This window comes from Daphnia carinata, chromosome 7 (assembly GCF_022539665.2).
Source record: "Daphnia carinata strain CSIRO-1 chromosome 7, CSIRO_AGI_Dcar_HiC_V3, whole genome shotgun sequence".
In the NCBI taxonomy this organism is placed as follows: domain Eukaryota; kingdom Metazoa; phylum Arthropoda; class Branchiopoda; order Diplostraca; family Daphniidae; genus Daphnia; species Daphnia carinata.
Window position 1 is genome coordinate 7,649,392 of NC_081337.1, and position 16,804 is coordinate 7,666,195.

The following is a 16,804-nucleotide window of genomic DNA, read 5'->3' on the forward strand; positions in this document are numbered from 1 at the left end:
ATGAGGATTAAATTGGCATTAGGTGAACACAGTCAGGTACCTAAACTTTTCAAATAAGAATTCAAAATAAGTATAGAATTTTAACAAACAATTATTTATTGTTTAGTTATTCAGTCTACCACCTGACAGTGTGTTAAAGTTAAATTCTGTTAGTGCTGCACTAAAAGAATTGTTAGTAATAAGTCCATGCAGCGAAGGAAGTGAACAATTGTGGGACCGTATTCGGGCTGAAAATGGGTGTGGTATGGAAACCCAGAAATAGCACGAGTTCAACATAAAACATGAATTAGGTACTTTTCGGTTTTTTGTCTATCAAAAGAGTATTTTTAATGCTATTATTTTGCATTCACAGAATTTTAGTGGGGGATCAAGTAAAGTCTGGAAGTGTTACAGGATGGAAGAGTGAGCCTACAGTTGAAAAACACTGAAAGTGCATTACCATTAAGGTATGAGGTAAAGTAATAGAGTATGCAAATTGTCTAATGAGAAGTACCATCTTGTGTGAATGAATCCTGTGTAACAACAATCCTTTATAGTTCTCTCATAGCTAGAAGCCTCAAATAATTCTGCTTCTCTTGCTAAAGAACAACTTGTCCTTTACGTTCAGAGTGTTGGTGAAGCTGGGTACTTAAATGGCCCTAAAGATGTTTCATTTCGTTGGCATTGCAGCGATGAACATCATACATGGACTTTTTAGGTATGAAAGGAATTTTCTTGAAAATTTTTTGAATTTCTGACAAAGCATTTCTTCTGCTTTTTGCCAACCATGTCTAATCTAAAAAAAAAAAATTTATCCAATAGGAAAGGATTTTCAGCATACTGGGAACACAACTATCAACAATGCAACATTCTAGGGGTGCTATTTTATCATTCAAGAGCCTTATACAATGATTTTCATCTGCAATTTGTATGGCCTTTCCCAAGCTTCTGCCAGAAGTTGAATCTATAAGTCATGTAAGTCACATGAGCAACAATTGAGATGCTTAATGGTGTTGTTTTTCTTTTCTCAGCATAGGTTAATAGTAACATTGGATCTGAAAAGATTCTTGGTTGGGGCAAGACACTGAATAAATTGTATTGATTCGATGGATGACATGACATTTCTATACTTAATTCGGATTCCCCAGACGGTATTTGATATTTAAAAAATTGAAGTGCATATCTGGGCTCCCTTCCTTTCCGTAGCCCCGTTTCCCCTTGACTCGTAATAAGCCCGTAGGGGGTCATGCCCCTACTGTACGGTATATATAAAAACAACATATACCGAGGTTTGGAGGGCTCTGGCCGGAAAGGGGACGTGGGGGTCCGCGTAGTCCGATGATGTGTTCACGGAGGGCGACGTGGCTACCCACAAATCCGAACTAAAGGTTAATCGCTCCTGTAAAAATGTTCCAAATCTTCAGCTCTTCTTCCGGCTTCTCTTAGCCAATCACCGGGTAATCTCCCCGGTGGGTCAACAAGGCAGTGTCTCCCCCTGCCTGGGTTGACGGCAACTTTTGAAAGGGCTATTGTGCCTTTTTAAAGTTGCAAAAATAATTGTAATGTGCAGAGAATTGTCAATAAAAATTTTTTTATAAAATATTTTATCCAAAATTTGTTTCTTACATTGTCTGTGTTAGCCGTGTTCACACATTACATTTATCAACTTTTTTTTTTTCTTCGCATTATTTGTTTTTGTCACCTTTGATGGTAAGCATAGTTTCCATTGGTTTATCATTTATATGTTAGTATTCTATTATTATCCAAGGATCGAACCCTGGATGTTCGGCATACCGCGCCGATGCTCTACCAATGAGCCATGAATCATATGATGTCAAGTTGGCTTTTTTCTTGTGGGACTTGCATTTACACTTAGAATAAAAAGGAAATGCAATTCTGCAATATACTCTTCTACATTTATTCTACTTCATTTTTACACATCTACTGAGGTTTGATCCCAGGGTAACAGGTATCGCAAATGAAGGCTCTACCACAGAGCTATGAACCTTATGAAAGAAATAGAAAGATAAACATATAGTTGTGAAAGACTGCATAAACATCCTAGACGATAACATATAATATGCGATAATAAAATATTTAGATATATCTCGTGGCTCAATGTTAGAGCATCGGCGTTGCACACTGAATGTCTGGGGATCGGTTCCCATACGGGTAAAACAAACTACAAAATTACTTCAAAAAATATCCAGATATTACATGTTGTTCCTTGAATCTAAGTGGAAAAATTCAAAGAGTGTAAAAAATAATAATTGAATACTTACAGATAAACGATAAACCAATGGAAACAATGCTTACCATCAAAGGTGCCAAAAACAAATAATGCGAAGAAAAAAAAAAAAGTTGATAAATGTAATGTGTGAACACGGCTAACACAGACAATGTAAGAAACAAATTTTGGATAAAATATTTTATAAAAAAAATTTTATTGACAATTCTCTGCACATTACAATTATTTTTGCAACTTTAAAAAGGCACAATAGCCCTTTCAAAAGTTGCCGTCAACCCAGGCAGGGGGAGACACTGCCTTGTTGACCCACCGGGGAGATTACCCGGTGATTGGCTAAGAGAAGCCGGAAGAAGAGCTGAAGATTTGGAACATTTTTACAGGAGCGATTAACCTTTAGTTCGGATTTGTGGGTAGCCACGTCGCCCTCCGTGAACACATCATCGGACTACGCGGACCCCCACGTCCCCTTTCCGGCCAGAGCCCTCCAAACCTCGGTATATGTTGTTTTTATATATACCGTACAGTAGGGGCATGACCCCCTACGGGCTTATTACGAGTCAAGGGGAAACGGGGCTACGGAAAGGAAGGGAGCCCAGATATGCACTTCAATTTTTTAAATATCAAATACCGTCTGGGGAATCCGAATTAAGTATAGAAATGTCATGTCATCCATCGAATCAATACAATTTATTCAGTGTCTTGCCCCAACCAAGAATCTTTTCAGATCCAATGTTACTATTAACCTATGCTGAGAAAAGAAAAACAACACCATTAAGCATCTCAATTGTTGCTCATGTGACTTACATGACTTATAGATTCAACTTCTGGCAGAAGCTTGGGAAAGGCCATACAAATTGCAGATGAAAATCATTGTATAAGGCTCTTGAATGATAAAATAGCACCCCTAGAACGTTGCATTGTTGATAGTTGTGTTCTCAGTATGCTGAAAATCCTTTCCTATTGGATAATTTTTTTTTTTTAGATTAGACATGGTTGGCAAAAAGCAGAAGAAATGCTTTGTCAGAAATTCAAAAAATTTCAAGAAAATTCCTTTCATACCTAAAAAGTCCATGTATGATGTTCATCGCTGCAATGCCAACGAAACGAAACATCTTTAGGGCCATTTAAGTACCCAGCTTCACCAACACTCTGAACGTAAAGGACAAGTTGTTCTTTAGCAAGAGAAGCAGAATTATTTGAGGCTTCTAGCTATGAGAGAACTATAAAGGATTGTTGTTACACAGGATTCATTCACACAAGATGGTACTTCTCATTAGACAATTTGCATACTCTATTACTTTACCTCATACCTTAATGGTAATGCACTTTCAGTGTTTTTCAACTGTAGGCTCACTCTTCCATCCTGTAACACTTCCAGACTTTACTTGATCCCCCACTAAAATTCTGTGAATGCAAAATAATAGCATTAAAAATACTCTTTTGATAGACAAAAAACCGAAAAGTACCTAATTCACGTTATATGTTGAACTCGTGCTATTTCTGGGTTTCCGTACCACACCCATTTTCAGCCCAAATACGGTCCCACAATTGTTCACTTCCTTCACTGCATGGACTTATTATTAACGATTCTTTTAATACAGCACTAACAGAATTTTAATTTAACACACTGTCAGGTGGTGGAATGAATAACTAAACAATAAATAATTGTTTGTTAAAATTCTATACTTATTTTGAATTCTTATTTGAAAAGTTTAGGTACCTGACTGTGTTCGCCTAATGCCAATTCATCCTCACGTTCAGTTAGGGATGAGTTTGGAAAAACCTCCTTCACTGTTTGGAAACTGTTCCGTTCCAATTTGTTCTTTTCCCCTAGCTGAGCTTGTAGACTCAAAATTTGAGCTACAAAACACAAATGAATAAAAGCAAATAAATAGAATCATTACATATTAGGCCTTACCATCCTTAGCTTTGCTGTTATCTAATATTTTGTGTTGTTCCAATAATTGGGCCTGCAGCTTCATAATTTGATCTAATAAACAATAATTAATAAGTGAAAACCAGTATAATAATGTTTATACTTACCATCCTTTTGTTGTATTATCTCATCCAATTTTCAATTGTTCCTCCAGCCACGCGTTATTCTCTCCATCCACGCTACTGAACTAACTGCGAATGGCATCCGATGGACTGAAATTGCCTACGCCAGTAATAACGAGTCTGAGCGGTAGATGGCTACGTGTCAGAAAAAAAGAAAAAAGTGTGATTTTTTTTTTTTTGGTGAATTTTTTTTTTTTTGTGTAAAACGGATTGCCATAATGGCAATCCACTCGTAATAAGCCCGTAGGGGGTCATGCCCCTACTGTATGGTATATATAAAAATCACATATACCGAGGTTTGGAGGGCTCTGGCCCGAAAGGGGACGTGGGGGTCCGCTTAGTCCGATGATGTGTTCACGGAGACACTGCCTTGTTGACCCACCGGGGAGATTACCCGGTGATTGGCTAAGAGAAGCCGGAAGAAGAGCTGAAGATATGGAACATTTTTACTGGAGCGATTAACCTTTAGTTCGGATTTGTGGGTAGCCACGTCGCCCTCCGTGAACACATCATCGAACTAAGCGAACCCCCACGTCCCCTTTCCGGCCAGAGCCCGCCAAACCTCGGTATATGTTGTTTTTATATATACCGTACAGTAGGGGCATGACCCCCTACGGGCTTATTACGAGTCAAGGGGAAACGGGGCTACGGAAAGGAAGGGAGCCCAGATATGCACTTCAATTTTTTAAATATAAAATACCGTCTCGGGAATCCGAGTGAAGTATAGAAATGTCATGTCATCCATCCAATGATTACAATTTATTCAGTGTCTTGCCCCAACCAAGAATCTTTCAGATCCAATGTTACTATTAACCTATGCTGAGAAAAGAAAAACAACACCATTAAGCATCTCAATTGTTGCTCATTTGACTTACATGACTTATAGATTCAACTTCTGGCAGAAGCTTGGGAAAGGCCATACAAATTGCAGATGAAAATCATTGTATAAGGCTCTTGAATGATAAACTAGCACCTGTAGAATGTTGCATTGTTGATAGTTGGTTCCCAGTACATGAAAATCCTTTCCTATTGGATAAAATTTTTTTTGGTAGATTAGACCTGGTTGGCAAAAAGGAGGAGAAATTCTTCGTCATAAATTCAAAATTATTTGAAGAAAAATCCTTTCATACCTAAAGAGTCCATGTATGATGTTCATCTCTGCAACGGCAGCAAAATTAAAACATCTTTATGGCCATTTAAGTACCCAGCTTCACCAACACTCTGAACGTAAAGGACAAGTTGTTCTTTAGCAAGAGAAGCAGAATTATTTGAGGCTTCTAGCTGTGACAGAACTATAAAGGATTGCTGTTATACAAGATTCATTTACACAAGATGGTACTTCTCATCAGACAATGTGCATACTCTATTACTTTACCTCATACCTTAATGGTAATGCACTCTCAGTGTTTTTTCAACTGTAGGCTCACTCTTCCATCCTGTAACACTTCCAGACTTGACTTGATTCCCCGCTAAAATTCTGTGAATGCAAAATAAAAGCATTAAAAATACTTTTTCGATAGACAAAAAAAACTGAAAAGTACCTAATCCAGGTTTGATGTTGAACTCATGCCATTTCTGGGTTTCCGTACCACACCCATTTTCGGCAGTCTTTATGGTAATATTAATCAAAGCCACATGTACCACTATGAAATGGATGTTGAAAAGCAAATAAAAACCTGTTGAGATGGATATCAGGAGAATCAGAATAGATCTCAATTCTCAATCAACTTCAGTTATTGTTTTCCCTATAGTACTTAGTGACATAGCATAATAGATATACCTGCCTCAATTCAGAACCATAGACCAACGGAAAAGAACACAGAAATATAGCTGTGAAAGCAGATCACTTTAGAACTACAGGATCAGGCAGACTTGCCGCGCCGATCAATTTTCCGATCGCGATCTCCGATCCGATCTTTTGAGTTTGATCGGATCGGGCGATCCGATCAAACTGCGAAAGATCGGATCGGCGATCAAATTTTGCCGATCATTTTTAGCGATCATTTTTGTGCAGCATCTAACGGTAAAAATTTACACTGTTTCGCGAAAATAGCATTGGCTGTCACAGCGACAGTCACTGGCGGCCATTGAGGGTGAACACTAAACAGTTTCCTTCAATTGGCATTCGCATAAATAGCAGTGAAATAGAACCCTGCGGCTGAAAACCTACAGCTAGATGGCGAAAAGTTTGATCGCTAAAAACGATCGGATCGCGATCAATTTTTTGGGATCGCCGATCCGATCTCCGATCTTTTTCAAAAGATCGGATCGGCGATCAATTTTTGATCGCGATCGCGGCAAGTCTGGGATCAGGTATAGATCATCTAAGAGTAGACCTAAAATGCAAAGACAAAAATATTGGGCATAATTGCAGTTTACCAAACATAGTAGCAAAATAAAATAATTGTCAAAGAAAGACATATGCACACTTGGGTTAGCGAACGGGTAAGTCTGATGCAATGTATGGCAATCCGTTTTACCCCCGCCAAAAAAAAATAATAAAAATAAAACTATCGGCCTTACTTTCTGTTTTATTGCTACCCACCGGTAGATGGCGATAGCAGTGAAATAGAAATACAAGGCCGATATTTTTTTTTCTTTTTTGGGGGGTCAGTGTAAAATGCGGACGCGGACCGCGGACTGCGGACAGTATAAACTGCGGACCTTTACCTGCGGAATGTCAAAAAAATTTTGAAAAAATATTCGCGGACCTCGGGGTAAAATGCGGACCGTATCGTACGTGTACCGTCTGAAATTGCGGAACAAGTAGGATAAGCAGCGGACTGATATTTTGCGGACTTACAATACCCATTGCCTACCCGGACCCCATTACAAATTTACAATACCCTTGATATCGGTATTTAAATTATCAAATACTAAAATAACAAACTTAATTACAATTAAGGCAACATACTGTTTATTGGAAATACGAAATAAAGAGCAGTTTCTATCCCAGGGTAATTTATTAACCGATAAACACATTGGACACAAATATGGTTGGTTCATCGCAAAGTAAAAATATTTTTCTTTAACATACGTCATCTTCTAGTTTTAAAAATTTTTACCTCCATCTTTATATTTAAATAGTACTTCATCACTTCTTGATAATTTCACCCTAAAAACATGTTGCACAATCAAAACACGCCCATAAATGTGATGTCTTTATTGTGGAATGCAATACTTTAATAAATTTTTCATCAATTTTAATTTTGCCAGTTACCTTGATAACTAATTTGATCTCTTCACAGGTCTATCTGATCTGACGTATCAAACAGCAGAGTGCTGGTTTGTCCGCCTCAATGCTTATGTGCTATGCTGTATTCCCGTATAATACGCGGACTGCGGACCGTTGTGGTATGGATAAACTGCGGACTACTGTCAAAATTTTTTTGACAGTCTGCAGGTAAAAGTCCGCAGTTTATACTGTCCGCAGTCCGCGGTCCGCGTCCGCATTTTACACTGACCCCTTTTTTGGGTAAAACGGATTGCCATAGTTGTTGGTAATATATGATGGAAAACAACACTGCTTTGAAATGCCTAAATCCTGATTGGTACAAAACCCCAGAAGGAGAATTAATTGTACAACAACTTTATTGTCCAAACAGCAATAAAATTCTGAAGCATTTTGGTATTAAGTGATCTTTTTGGAAAAGAGTTTTTCATGGGAGATTAACAGTTCTTCATTTATGTGTCCAGGAATACTAGAACATCCAAGTATTGCACCAGGAACCCGGGAAATTGTATTCAAAATTGGAGTGCTGGGTAAAGCTGGAAGTGGAAAGACGAAAACCATATCTGTTTTGTCAGGAAAACCAACAGTTTTCCCTGGTTATATTGAAACTATAGGAATCCATGTTAAAAATATTTATTGGCCAGCACAAATACAGGGGAAAATTTCTTTATTTAAATTACAGTTCTGGGAATCTGGAGAATCTTGTTCTAAGAGATACAACTATATTTCAACAGTAAGGAAAACCATACAGATTTTAGAAATCATATTTGAATTTTGGGTTTCTGTAGGCATGTCTGGAGAAAACTGATGCAGTGGCCATAGTTGTAAATAGGGCTGATAGAACATCTTTGGACTATGCAGATGGTAAACTAGACTCCTTGACCCATTCAGCTGTAGTATTGTTTGTGATGGACACTGATCATGATGTCCAGGTTAATGATCAGGAGCTAAGCCAATATGCTAGAAGAAGAAGGCTTCCATTCTTTCATCTCCCCCCTCATACTCTAGATTTGAAATATTTAGCACCATTTTATAACTCCTTGTGTGATTTTGTGTTTTCAAATCAACACAAGGTTATTTCAGATTGTTTATAAACCAAGTTTAGGTGTCTAATTTTTTTGGTCCACAATTAATAAAGGAAACAACAGATTTTGTCTACTCCTATCTAATGCCCATCACATACTTGAAACCAAAGTTGCTGAAACTGGTATTCATTCTATTAAATGAAGTGCATCAAAATTTTATTGTATGAGAAGTACACATTACAGAAGTGTCAAGAAGTATTAACAACATTGATACATTTGGAGGATTACTACTGGATGCTGTCCTTGCTCTGAATGCTTCCCTTGCTTGATTTTTTCCCCTTCACAATTTTGGAATTCCTTTCTGCCTTTCGCGCAATCAAATCTGCTTCCCATTGTTGATGAAACATCGTATATAAACGTAATGCAGCTTGCGCATCTTGTACCTAGTGCAACCGTCATTTTTGTAATGTTAACATAGTGTAAGCAAAATTTTGTAGACTTTTAAAATTAATTCTTAATCGGCATCTAAGTGACACAAGCTAATTAAAATTGATTATGTGGTCTCACCGAACTGTGTTCTCCCGTTTGAATTTCAATACCCAAAAATTGTTGTGCCAGCCTTTTCAAACTTGGTGTTGCTCCATTTACTACTGAACGAAACACTTTGAATCTAAGGAAACGAATGAAAATTTTTTTTTACTGACGTTCGGCTACTTTAAAAGATGATTATATAGTAACACGGACCGTGACGTATCCCGAATGTTCGATTTGGGGTGTTTGATCATGAGTACTTCCAAATCGTGGTTTAAGCCGTGTCCAATCAAAATTCGACCTTTTAGAATTTCAGCTACTTCATGGCAGACAATTCCAAGTTGAGTTGCTTAAATATTCAGTGGAATGAAAGCTTTATCATCATTATCATCAGCCATAATCATTACTATACCATTTTTTAAATTGTGAGGTCTTATTCCTGAAAAGGATGTTCTGTAGTCTGTTACTTCTTCTCCAGGTAAAACAAATTTGTCATAAACACATTCTCCATGCTGGTTTACAATTGACACCCTTGCTAGCGCTGATTCCTTTCCATCACTTCCAATTCCAACCATTTCACAATCCAAAGCTAAAACTTTAGTAAGCCTGATAGAAAAAATTGAAAAAGATTGTTTGATAAATGGATATAATTTACAAAAACTTTGCATACTCTGTGGATTTTCCACTGGAGCCACTTTGAAGTGTGTTTGTCACAGAATTATTTTGATTGTCCAAAAAAATTGGGTCAACATCATCAAACCAGACACCAAGATCTTCACTAGTTTCTTTAAAAGTTGTAATTCTTTCAGCATTTTCTTCGTCCTTCTTTGCTGTCGCCTTTTTCTTCCTTTCTAGGTATAATAACCTACCTTTTGACTGCACTGGTTTAATCTGCATGCTCAGTGTCTTCCAATTTGAAGATGCCTCATCAGCCTTAGTTGGCAATCTAGCAACATTTTTTGGGTGTTTTGGTTTCAGTTGTTCTTTCAGTACTGGATTTTTTTTTATGCTTCCGTTATTGGACGATTTGAAGAAATACTTCTTCTTCTTTTTGACAGTTGTTGCAAGAGGCTGTGGAACTTTAATTGGGTTTGATTTTACTGGAGGCATAGCAGAGAGCTGTTATGACTTATTAAATTTCAATGGCTGGCTGAAGGAATATTTCTGATTAATCCTAGAACTGGAAAAATAGAGTACGAATTTCACCACGTGACAAATTAAATGGGGGAAAGACTGATATGCGGACGCCGTCCATTGGCTGGGTAAACTGTAGACCTTTAGATGCGGACTAGCACCCAAACTCTTGCAGAAATCCGCAGCGTATCCACAATATAGTAGACCACAGTCCATAATTCCATATAGGTAAAATCTATTGCCCCGTGCATTCCACGGGATCCTAGTGTTAAGAAATATTTTTTGTCCCGTTGATACCAGGTCCGCGCTAGTGTGGTGATAGCGCTGTATCAGATCATTTGAAAAACCATGAAACTTCAATCTATTTCGTAAAACTATTATCACCAAGAAACTCTCCCTGAAAAGAATATACTGCGTTTGGTCACATTAGCAAAGCTATTTGGAAATGTTCCCGATACACTTGAGACGTCCTTCTAACTCAATGCTCTATTGTTTTTATTGTTTGAATTGCCTCCAACTTGTTTGTATTCCGCCAAAGTACGAACACTAATTTCAATGCCAATCCGCAAAAACCAATCCGCATTTTAGCCTGCCCCGTTTCGAACATTCAAAATGCAAGCACAAAACGGGCCACATTTATATTATTATTATCCTGAAGTCAGAACGCAATCGGTCCACGTTTTTGGACTAGGTCGTACCTGATAGTCCACAGTTTACGGGAACGCAGTCCCCATATACATTTTACTGTAGAATTCATTGGCCCCTGTCCGCCCCCAAGTGTCAATGTCGGTAGAGCGCGTGTTAATTCAATTTAATAACCACACTGGCGTATCTTTGACGAAATATTCTGCATCTAGTGTCTGTGATATTCTAGGACCGTTGGGCCTTAACAGGTTCTATTCGAACTCGAAACGTGAAAAATGAATGCTAATTTTGATGATCCACCCCCAGCCTACACGCCGTTTGTTCAACAGCCAATATCGAGCAAGTGACATCAGATTTCTTAGCCTTGCTCAGCATTTTTAAAATGGTAAAAATTGTAAAATATCTTTAAAACTATCTCAGGCTCCCAAACCTATGGTTCCACTGGAGTAACAAGTTCTGGAACAACTACAGTAATAATTACTCCCAATCCAGCAGGAAACATTTTTCTTGTCAGCGGTTGCCCAGCATGCCGAGTAATGCATTAAAATTTTTGTTACACATGAACAGTTATTGAAGGATGGTTGCTTGTTCTCTTATGATAATGCAGAAACAAAGGTTATTCATTAGACAATGTCCCCTGAAGCTTGTGTTATAAATGTTTGGTGAGTGTTTGTGGTGATAGCTAAAGAACAGTTACATATAAACATAAGCTTCATACTCTTTGTGTGTCATCCATTATCTGCTACTTATGCAACCATCCTTTATGGCTGAACGAAAGAAGATAGAATGCTTACTAATTTAGCTTCTTGTGATCCAGGTTGGTGTTCTAGATGACGAATTCACATTTTTGGGGCTTCTGTGCTGCATTCTCTTTTTTCCTATTGGAATCCTTTGTTGTATAGCTCTTCGTCAAAGACGTTGTCTTAATTGTGGAGCAGTTTTTTAGACGAGAATCATAAAATTTGTATGTGCTTCATTTCCTGGTCAACCATGAGCATTTGATTTTGTAACAACCCACAGAATTTGTAAAGGATCTTAAGTTACATTTTATCTGATTTATTTTTCCAAAATCCAATATCATATCTAATTAGCGGCTCTGTAATTTTTTAGATAATTTTGATTCATTTTTTAAAGGACAATAAATCAATGGCTATAAATGAATTGAGTATATTTTCATACAAACCTAGCAACAAAGTATATGCGAATTCTGTAATATTTTCATAATATTTTTTCAATATTAATATCACAGATGCAGCTATGCTTTACTCTTTCTATTATTGTTCAAACATATTTTGTAGATACAAGATTTAGTCAAAAATTCTTCACAAAATCAAGAGGATTTTCTTTTTGTAAATCGTAAACAGTGCTAATTATGCTAACTACATACAAATCCTATATTTTCGTTAAATAACAACAACAGTGAAACTTTCCTAATTGACAAATTTATCTTTGGCACATTTCGGGCAAACAACGCCCTTTTTTTCAAAACAATGTCGATGAAATACACTGCGACAGTTATCACATTGCGAGACGGAAACCTCGAAGGGAAAGACTTCGGGAAGTTGGCCACATAATCGACATACATGACCTTTACCTCGGCAACCCTTAGATGTATTAATATTATTAGAACTATCATTCTAGGGTTTTAAAAACTGAAGTGAAAGTACCAAACAATCTTGGGTAATATGCCGAAAAAATTGACTATGTATAGGGTCAAGATAAGACAGCATATCATTATTATAAATATCGATGAGGTCCTAATCGAGTAAACGATAAATTACGTACATTTCTGCATAAAAAGTTTTGTTTGTATTTACGTTACCTGAAGACTGTAGTAGTCCGCATTCTCCACAAAATGTTGGCGGTCTTCTAAGAGACGAAGCAGTTTAGCTTCTAAGGCCTCTTTGCATGCTAGAATGTATTCCTTCATTATCATGACGTTACTTCTTAATCGCTATAATGTGCAGTTATTCATAAACATTAGTACTTAATTATTTTGGTTTTTCTAGGAATCTCATGTACACCTTGACATACGCAAGTTCTTCTACAAAGCTAAATAGCTTAGGATTGATGGATTCCAAATTAAGAATAGATTTTTTTCTCATTAAAGTTAAATACTGTTTTGATCCTTTAGATACTGGATAACCTTGGAAGTCCCAGTTCAGCACCACTCTCGATGGAATTATACTTAAACTTCCCCAATGACATTCACTGCAAAAGTAGTGACCAGAGTAATCACACAAAAGTGGTTGGTTTAGTGTAGAGTCTAGAACCAGAGAAACAAATTTCATTATGTACAAATAAGTAATATCAGATATTTAAAAAAATTAATAAATCTTGATACAAAAACTTACTAAATAAGATACCGGCTTTGCATTCAGCACAACGGTAGTTTTGATTTCCTAAGCTTTTCTCTGGGCAAATTTCTAGAATGTAAGTAGGATTTTCTTTCACCATAATAGATGCACAGATTCTTTTGACACTGTTCAGACAATGCCCATGAGATATGTATTCACAATCTGCAGTTTTATAAAAAAAATTAGCTAAAAAAAAATTAAGTTGAATCAATTAAATGATAAAATTACCTAAACATACAAAGCAACTTTGAACTGGTATCCAAATAAGACCACAGCATGTTTCACAATATATTTGTGAAGGGTGGAACTTCAGTTGTGTTACACTTAAGGAAACAAATTTGTGGCTTTGCACCAGTTTCATTTTTTTAGGATCCATGTATATTTCAAGTTCCTGAACTTCTTGAAGCCTCAGACGTAATTTAACTAGCCGCTGTACTAAAAGGCGTTTTTCTTCAGATGTTTCTTCCAAGGCTAGGATACTTTCTTTGCACTTATCGATAGCTACTTGAATTTCAATGACCTTTCCCATGTTCCATATGTCTTCAAGTTGCCAGGAATAGTAATTTTCATCCACTAGAAGGTTATTCAAGCAGTCAGATTCTTCCTTCTTATAATCGATTTTTTCATTAATGTCATCGGCTGACATTTTTTTTTAATAAGAAGACATTAAAAAAGTAACTATTCTTCCCACCCCCTGAATTTTTAATTTTTTATGTGATAGAGGCTGCTAAAATAAGAAATAGGATGTTTACAAACATTAACTAGGTCGGATTTCTTTGCTATTTCATTCACTCTTCACTCTAAGTACTTGAACCGTAAGGCATTGCCACTTATTTTGTATTTGTTCACGTCTTTCCAATTTGCGCCCTGTTGGTTGGGGGCTTGGGGTAAGGCAGTACTTTTTAGACGAACTGTCAGGTTGTTTTTGTTTCCGATGTGGTTCTTTTAGATCGCAGATCATCCATTTTTAAAAATTCCAAGCCCTAGTTGCACCGCCTTTTACCCTGCTTACCCCAATTCCTTCCCCGATTTCAACCCAGAAATTTAACGATTGTTCAAATCTTGTGTGAAATACTATAATTTTTCACTTCGGGCGGCAAGAATAGAAAGATTGCAGCAACAATTCAAGTGTTTCTTGTGATAAAATGACAAACTGCATTTTTTAAGACCCTATGCGTAGTCGGGGTTGTAATCGGAGCGAAAAACTCGCTATATTATTGTTTTTGCAAAAATCGATTGGTTGCAATCGAGGTTGCCTTCCCGATTATGTACCCCGATTGAACCTCGACTGGGTTTAGGGTAAAAAATTTCACCCGATCCCAAAAAGTCCCGCCCCGATGCCTCGAAATGCGGACCCCGATCGACTCGGGGCCGATCCCTAGTTGGGTTATTAGTTTAGTGTTGATAGTGAAGCGCTGCAGAATCGTCTTGTTTCGTCTGTTTCCGGTTTTTTGGCGGGCTCCTGCCAATAGTTATTGTAATGGAGGCGATTCGATACGAACGTAAAGAGCTTGCATATGAAGATTTGTCGGCAATATTCAAATTAGATGATCGAGATTTCAACAAGCAGTATGCTGGCATATATGCTGTAAGACTTTCGAAATTTCAAGCCCTGCTGGAGGCTCGCGTTGAAAAGAAATGGGGTAGAAATTTACTTTCCCAATTAACTGTCATTTACAGATTTTACTAAGTATTATATCTAGGTAAACAGTATGACATTAAAAAACTTGTTGATCTTGTTCCCAATGAGAAGGTGGATGTATTTTTGTATCCATTAATTTTCAACTGTATGTTAAATGCATTTTTTAATCTTAGGTTATTGTGTTTGGAATAATTTACAAACAACAAGAACTAAAACCAAGCATCTTAAGAGAAGTTAGTGATGAAGTAAGTTCATTATTCTGCATCAAAATTTTCTTCCATGTTTGATTTTCACTTATTTGGATGACTGTACTTTAGCATCAGTTGGTGCCACTTCCCCCGAAAACAAGATATATTTCAGAAAATGATTTTCTAATTTTGGAAGATGAATTACAGCGAATTTTGCTTGTTGGCAATATAAATGCAAGTGACTTTGTCACTGGTGTTGTCATTGCGCTACTTGGTCATGAAGATGATTCCGGCAAGTTTATTGTAAAAGAAGTTTGTCCTGCTAATATGCCAACCATAGTGAATCCAGAAAAACATCATATTGATACAACAAGGTTGCAATCCTAACATCTTTTATATCCTGTATGTTTTAACTCTGCTTGCCTTGCTCTTAATTTTCAAGGTACATTGCCTTCATATCTGGCCTAGATCTAGGAAGTGGGAATGATTCCCTGTTACTTGTTCAGGAGATGATGTTCACGTTAATGGGAAAATCTGGGACACCACAAATTCAAGAAATAATGTCTAAAGTTTCCAGGTTGATTATCGCCGGTAAATTATTAAGCGAACTGACAGCCTGAAAAATTGGAAATAGTTTTTGGATTATTATTAATGTATATTTTATAGGAAATTCCTTAAGTTCTGCGACGCAAGATCGTTACATTTTGGACAAAGCAAAATATCTTATTCGCAATAACATGGCAGCAAGCATAGGAGCAGTTCAGCAGTTGGACGACATCGTTTTTCAATTAGCTGTAAGTACAGACAACAATGAAAACTATTTCATTTTTCTAAATGCTTGTCATGGTAAAAGAGCTCCATGACCATTGATTTGATGCCTGGAGCACATGACCCGGCTAATTTCGTTCTCCCTCAGCAACCGCTGCACCACTGTTTGCTTCCTCAAAGTTCTGAATTGTCGACTTTCCATGCAGTTAGTAATCCATACAGTTGTAGAATTGGAGGACGCTTAGTTATGGGGAACTCCGGGCAACCCGTGCTGGACATTCTGAAGAATTCTACGTTAGAGCATCCATTGGATGCTATGGAAAAAAGCTTGGAATGGAGACACATATGTCCGACTGCACCGGACACCCTTGGCTGTTATCCATACAAAGATGACGATCCGTTCATTTTTCCTACTTGTCCTGATATCTACTTCGCTGGTAACCAGGAGGCATTCGGAGATCGAATTTGGAAAAGTAAGTTCGTACTAAATAGTTTCTCAAAGGTTTTCTTTTAAATTACTCCGTGTTTCTTTATTAATTTAGCTGACGAAGGTCACCCAGTCAGGTTAGTTTCATTGCCGCGTTTCTCAGAATCTGGAACTATAGTTATTGTCGATGCTGATACTATGGAATGTTTCACGCTCTGTTTCGGAACTGAAGAGGATTCATTCGTAGATCATTAAAACATGGTTTGTTCCTCGAAGTGAGATAATAAAGATAACGTGTGTTTTGTTTGCAAGTTTACGTTCTGTGTATTTTTGAATGACGGGTTGCCTACGTGCTGAATGCATTTGCCCACTCCATTACTTAAGGTAATGGTGCGACACACATTAAACGTGTTTTTTTTTCAATGTGTTTTTGTTCTAATGATTTCCAGTTCTAATGAGTGTCAGTTTTTGCAGGTATAAATTTTAAGCTCGAAAAAATAAGCCCGACTTGTGTTTTTCTCGTATAATTTAAAAACTATCAGATAAATTGAAAAATGAACTTGATTTCCG

The 16,804-nt window shown here is 37.2% G+C and overlaps 4 protein-coding genes and 2 long non-coding RNA genes across 7 annotated transcripts; 2 read left to right on the top strand and 4 right to left on the bottom strand.

Moving 5' to 3' along the window:
- Positions 1 to 4,276: 4,276 nt before the first annotated feature.
- LOC130688776 (uncharacterized) lies at positions 4,277 to 5,346 on the bottom strand. The gene is made up of 3 exons (XR_009000540.2): positions 5,259 to 5,346; positions 4,986 to 5,104; positions 4,277 to 4,420 (listed from the first exon to the last, which is right to left on the bottom strand). It is a non-coding gene; the product is annotated as an uncharacterized LOC130688776 (long non-coding RNA).
- A 77-nt stretch (positions 5,347 to 5,423) lies between these two features.
- LOC132088159 (uncharacterized) lies at positions 5,424 to 5,963 on the bottom strand. The gene is made up of 3 exons (XR_009421435.1): positions 5,827 to 5,963; positions 5,668 to 5,762; positions 5,424 to 5,590 (listed from the first exon to the last, which is right to left on the bottom strand). It is a non-coding gene; the product is annotated as an uncharacterized LOC132088159 (long non-coding RNA).
- Positions 5,964 to 7,768: 1,805 nt separating this feature from the next.
- Positions 7,769 to 8,666, top strand: LOC130688626 (ciliogenesis and planar polarity effector 2-like). The gene is made up of 3 exons (XM_057511627.2): positions 7,769 to 7,913; positions 7,982 to 8,250; positions 8,306 to 8,666. Exons 1-3 carry the CDS (start codon positions 7,793 to 7,795, stop codon positions 8,609 to 8,611), a joined length of 696 nt encoding a protein of 231 aa, XP_057367610.1. The 5' UTR covers positions 7,769 to 7,792; the 3' UTR covers positions 8,612 to 8,666.
- Positions 8,667 to 8,743: 77 nt separating this feature from the next.
- Positions 8,744 to 10,283, bottom strand: LOC130688516 (uncharacterized). The gene is made up of 5 exons (XM_057511501.2): positions 9,744 to 10,283; positions 9,486 to 9,679; positions 9,287 to 9,422; positions 9,110 to 9,212; positions 8,744 to 8,985 (listed from the first exon to the last, which is right to left on the bottom strand). The coding sequence occupies exons 1-5, from the start codon at positions 10,181 to 10,183 to the stop codon at positions 8,830 to 8,832; spliced, it is 1,029 nt and encodes a 342-aa protein (XP_057367484.1). The 5' UTR covers positions 10,184 to 10,283; the 3' UTR covers positions 8,744 to 8,829.
- Positions 10,284 to 12,202: 1,919 nt separating this feature from the next.
- On the bottom strand, positions 12,203 to 14,140 carry LOC130688438 (differentially expressed in FDCP 8 homolog). Of its 2 annotated transcripts, none has more exons than XM_059495994.1 (6): positions 13,438 to 14,140; positions 13,219 to 13,371; positions 12,877 to 13,118; positions 12,675 to 12,806; positions 12,520 to 12,609; positions 12,203 to 12,456 (listed from the first exon to the last, which is right to left on the bottom strand). In XM_059495994.1, exons 1-6 carry the CDS (start codon positions 13,853 to 13,855, stop codon positions 12,283 to 12,285), a joined length of 1,209 nt encoding a protein of 402 aa, XP_059351977.1. In that variant the 5' UTR covers positions 13,856 to 14,140; the 3' UTR covers positions 12,203 to 12,282. The 2 variants fall into 2 exon arrangements, with proteins under 2 accessions (XP_059351977.1, XP_057367409.1); XM_057511426.2 differs by having other exon boundaries at positions 12,210 to 12,456; positions 13,207 to 13,371; positions 13,438 to 14,125.
- Positions 14,141 to 14,616: 476 nt separating this feature from the next.
- Positions 14,617 to 16,545, top strand: LOC130688408 (DNA polymerase delta subunit 2-like). The gene is made up of 8 exons (XM_057511396.2): positions 14,617 to 14,852; positions 14,913 to 14,962; positions 15,025 to 15,096; positions 15,169 to 15,413; positions 15,482 to 15,630; positions 15,706 to 15,833; positions 15,893 to 16,280; positions 16,350 to 16,545. Exons 1-8 carry the CDS (start codon positions 14,690 to 14,692, stop codon positions 16,487 to 16,489), a joined length of 1,335 nt encoding a protein of 444 aa, XP_057367379.1. The 5' UTR covers positions 14,617 to 14,689; the 3' UTR covers positions 16,490 to 16,545.
- Positions 16,546 to 16,804: the final 259 nt, after the last annotated feature.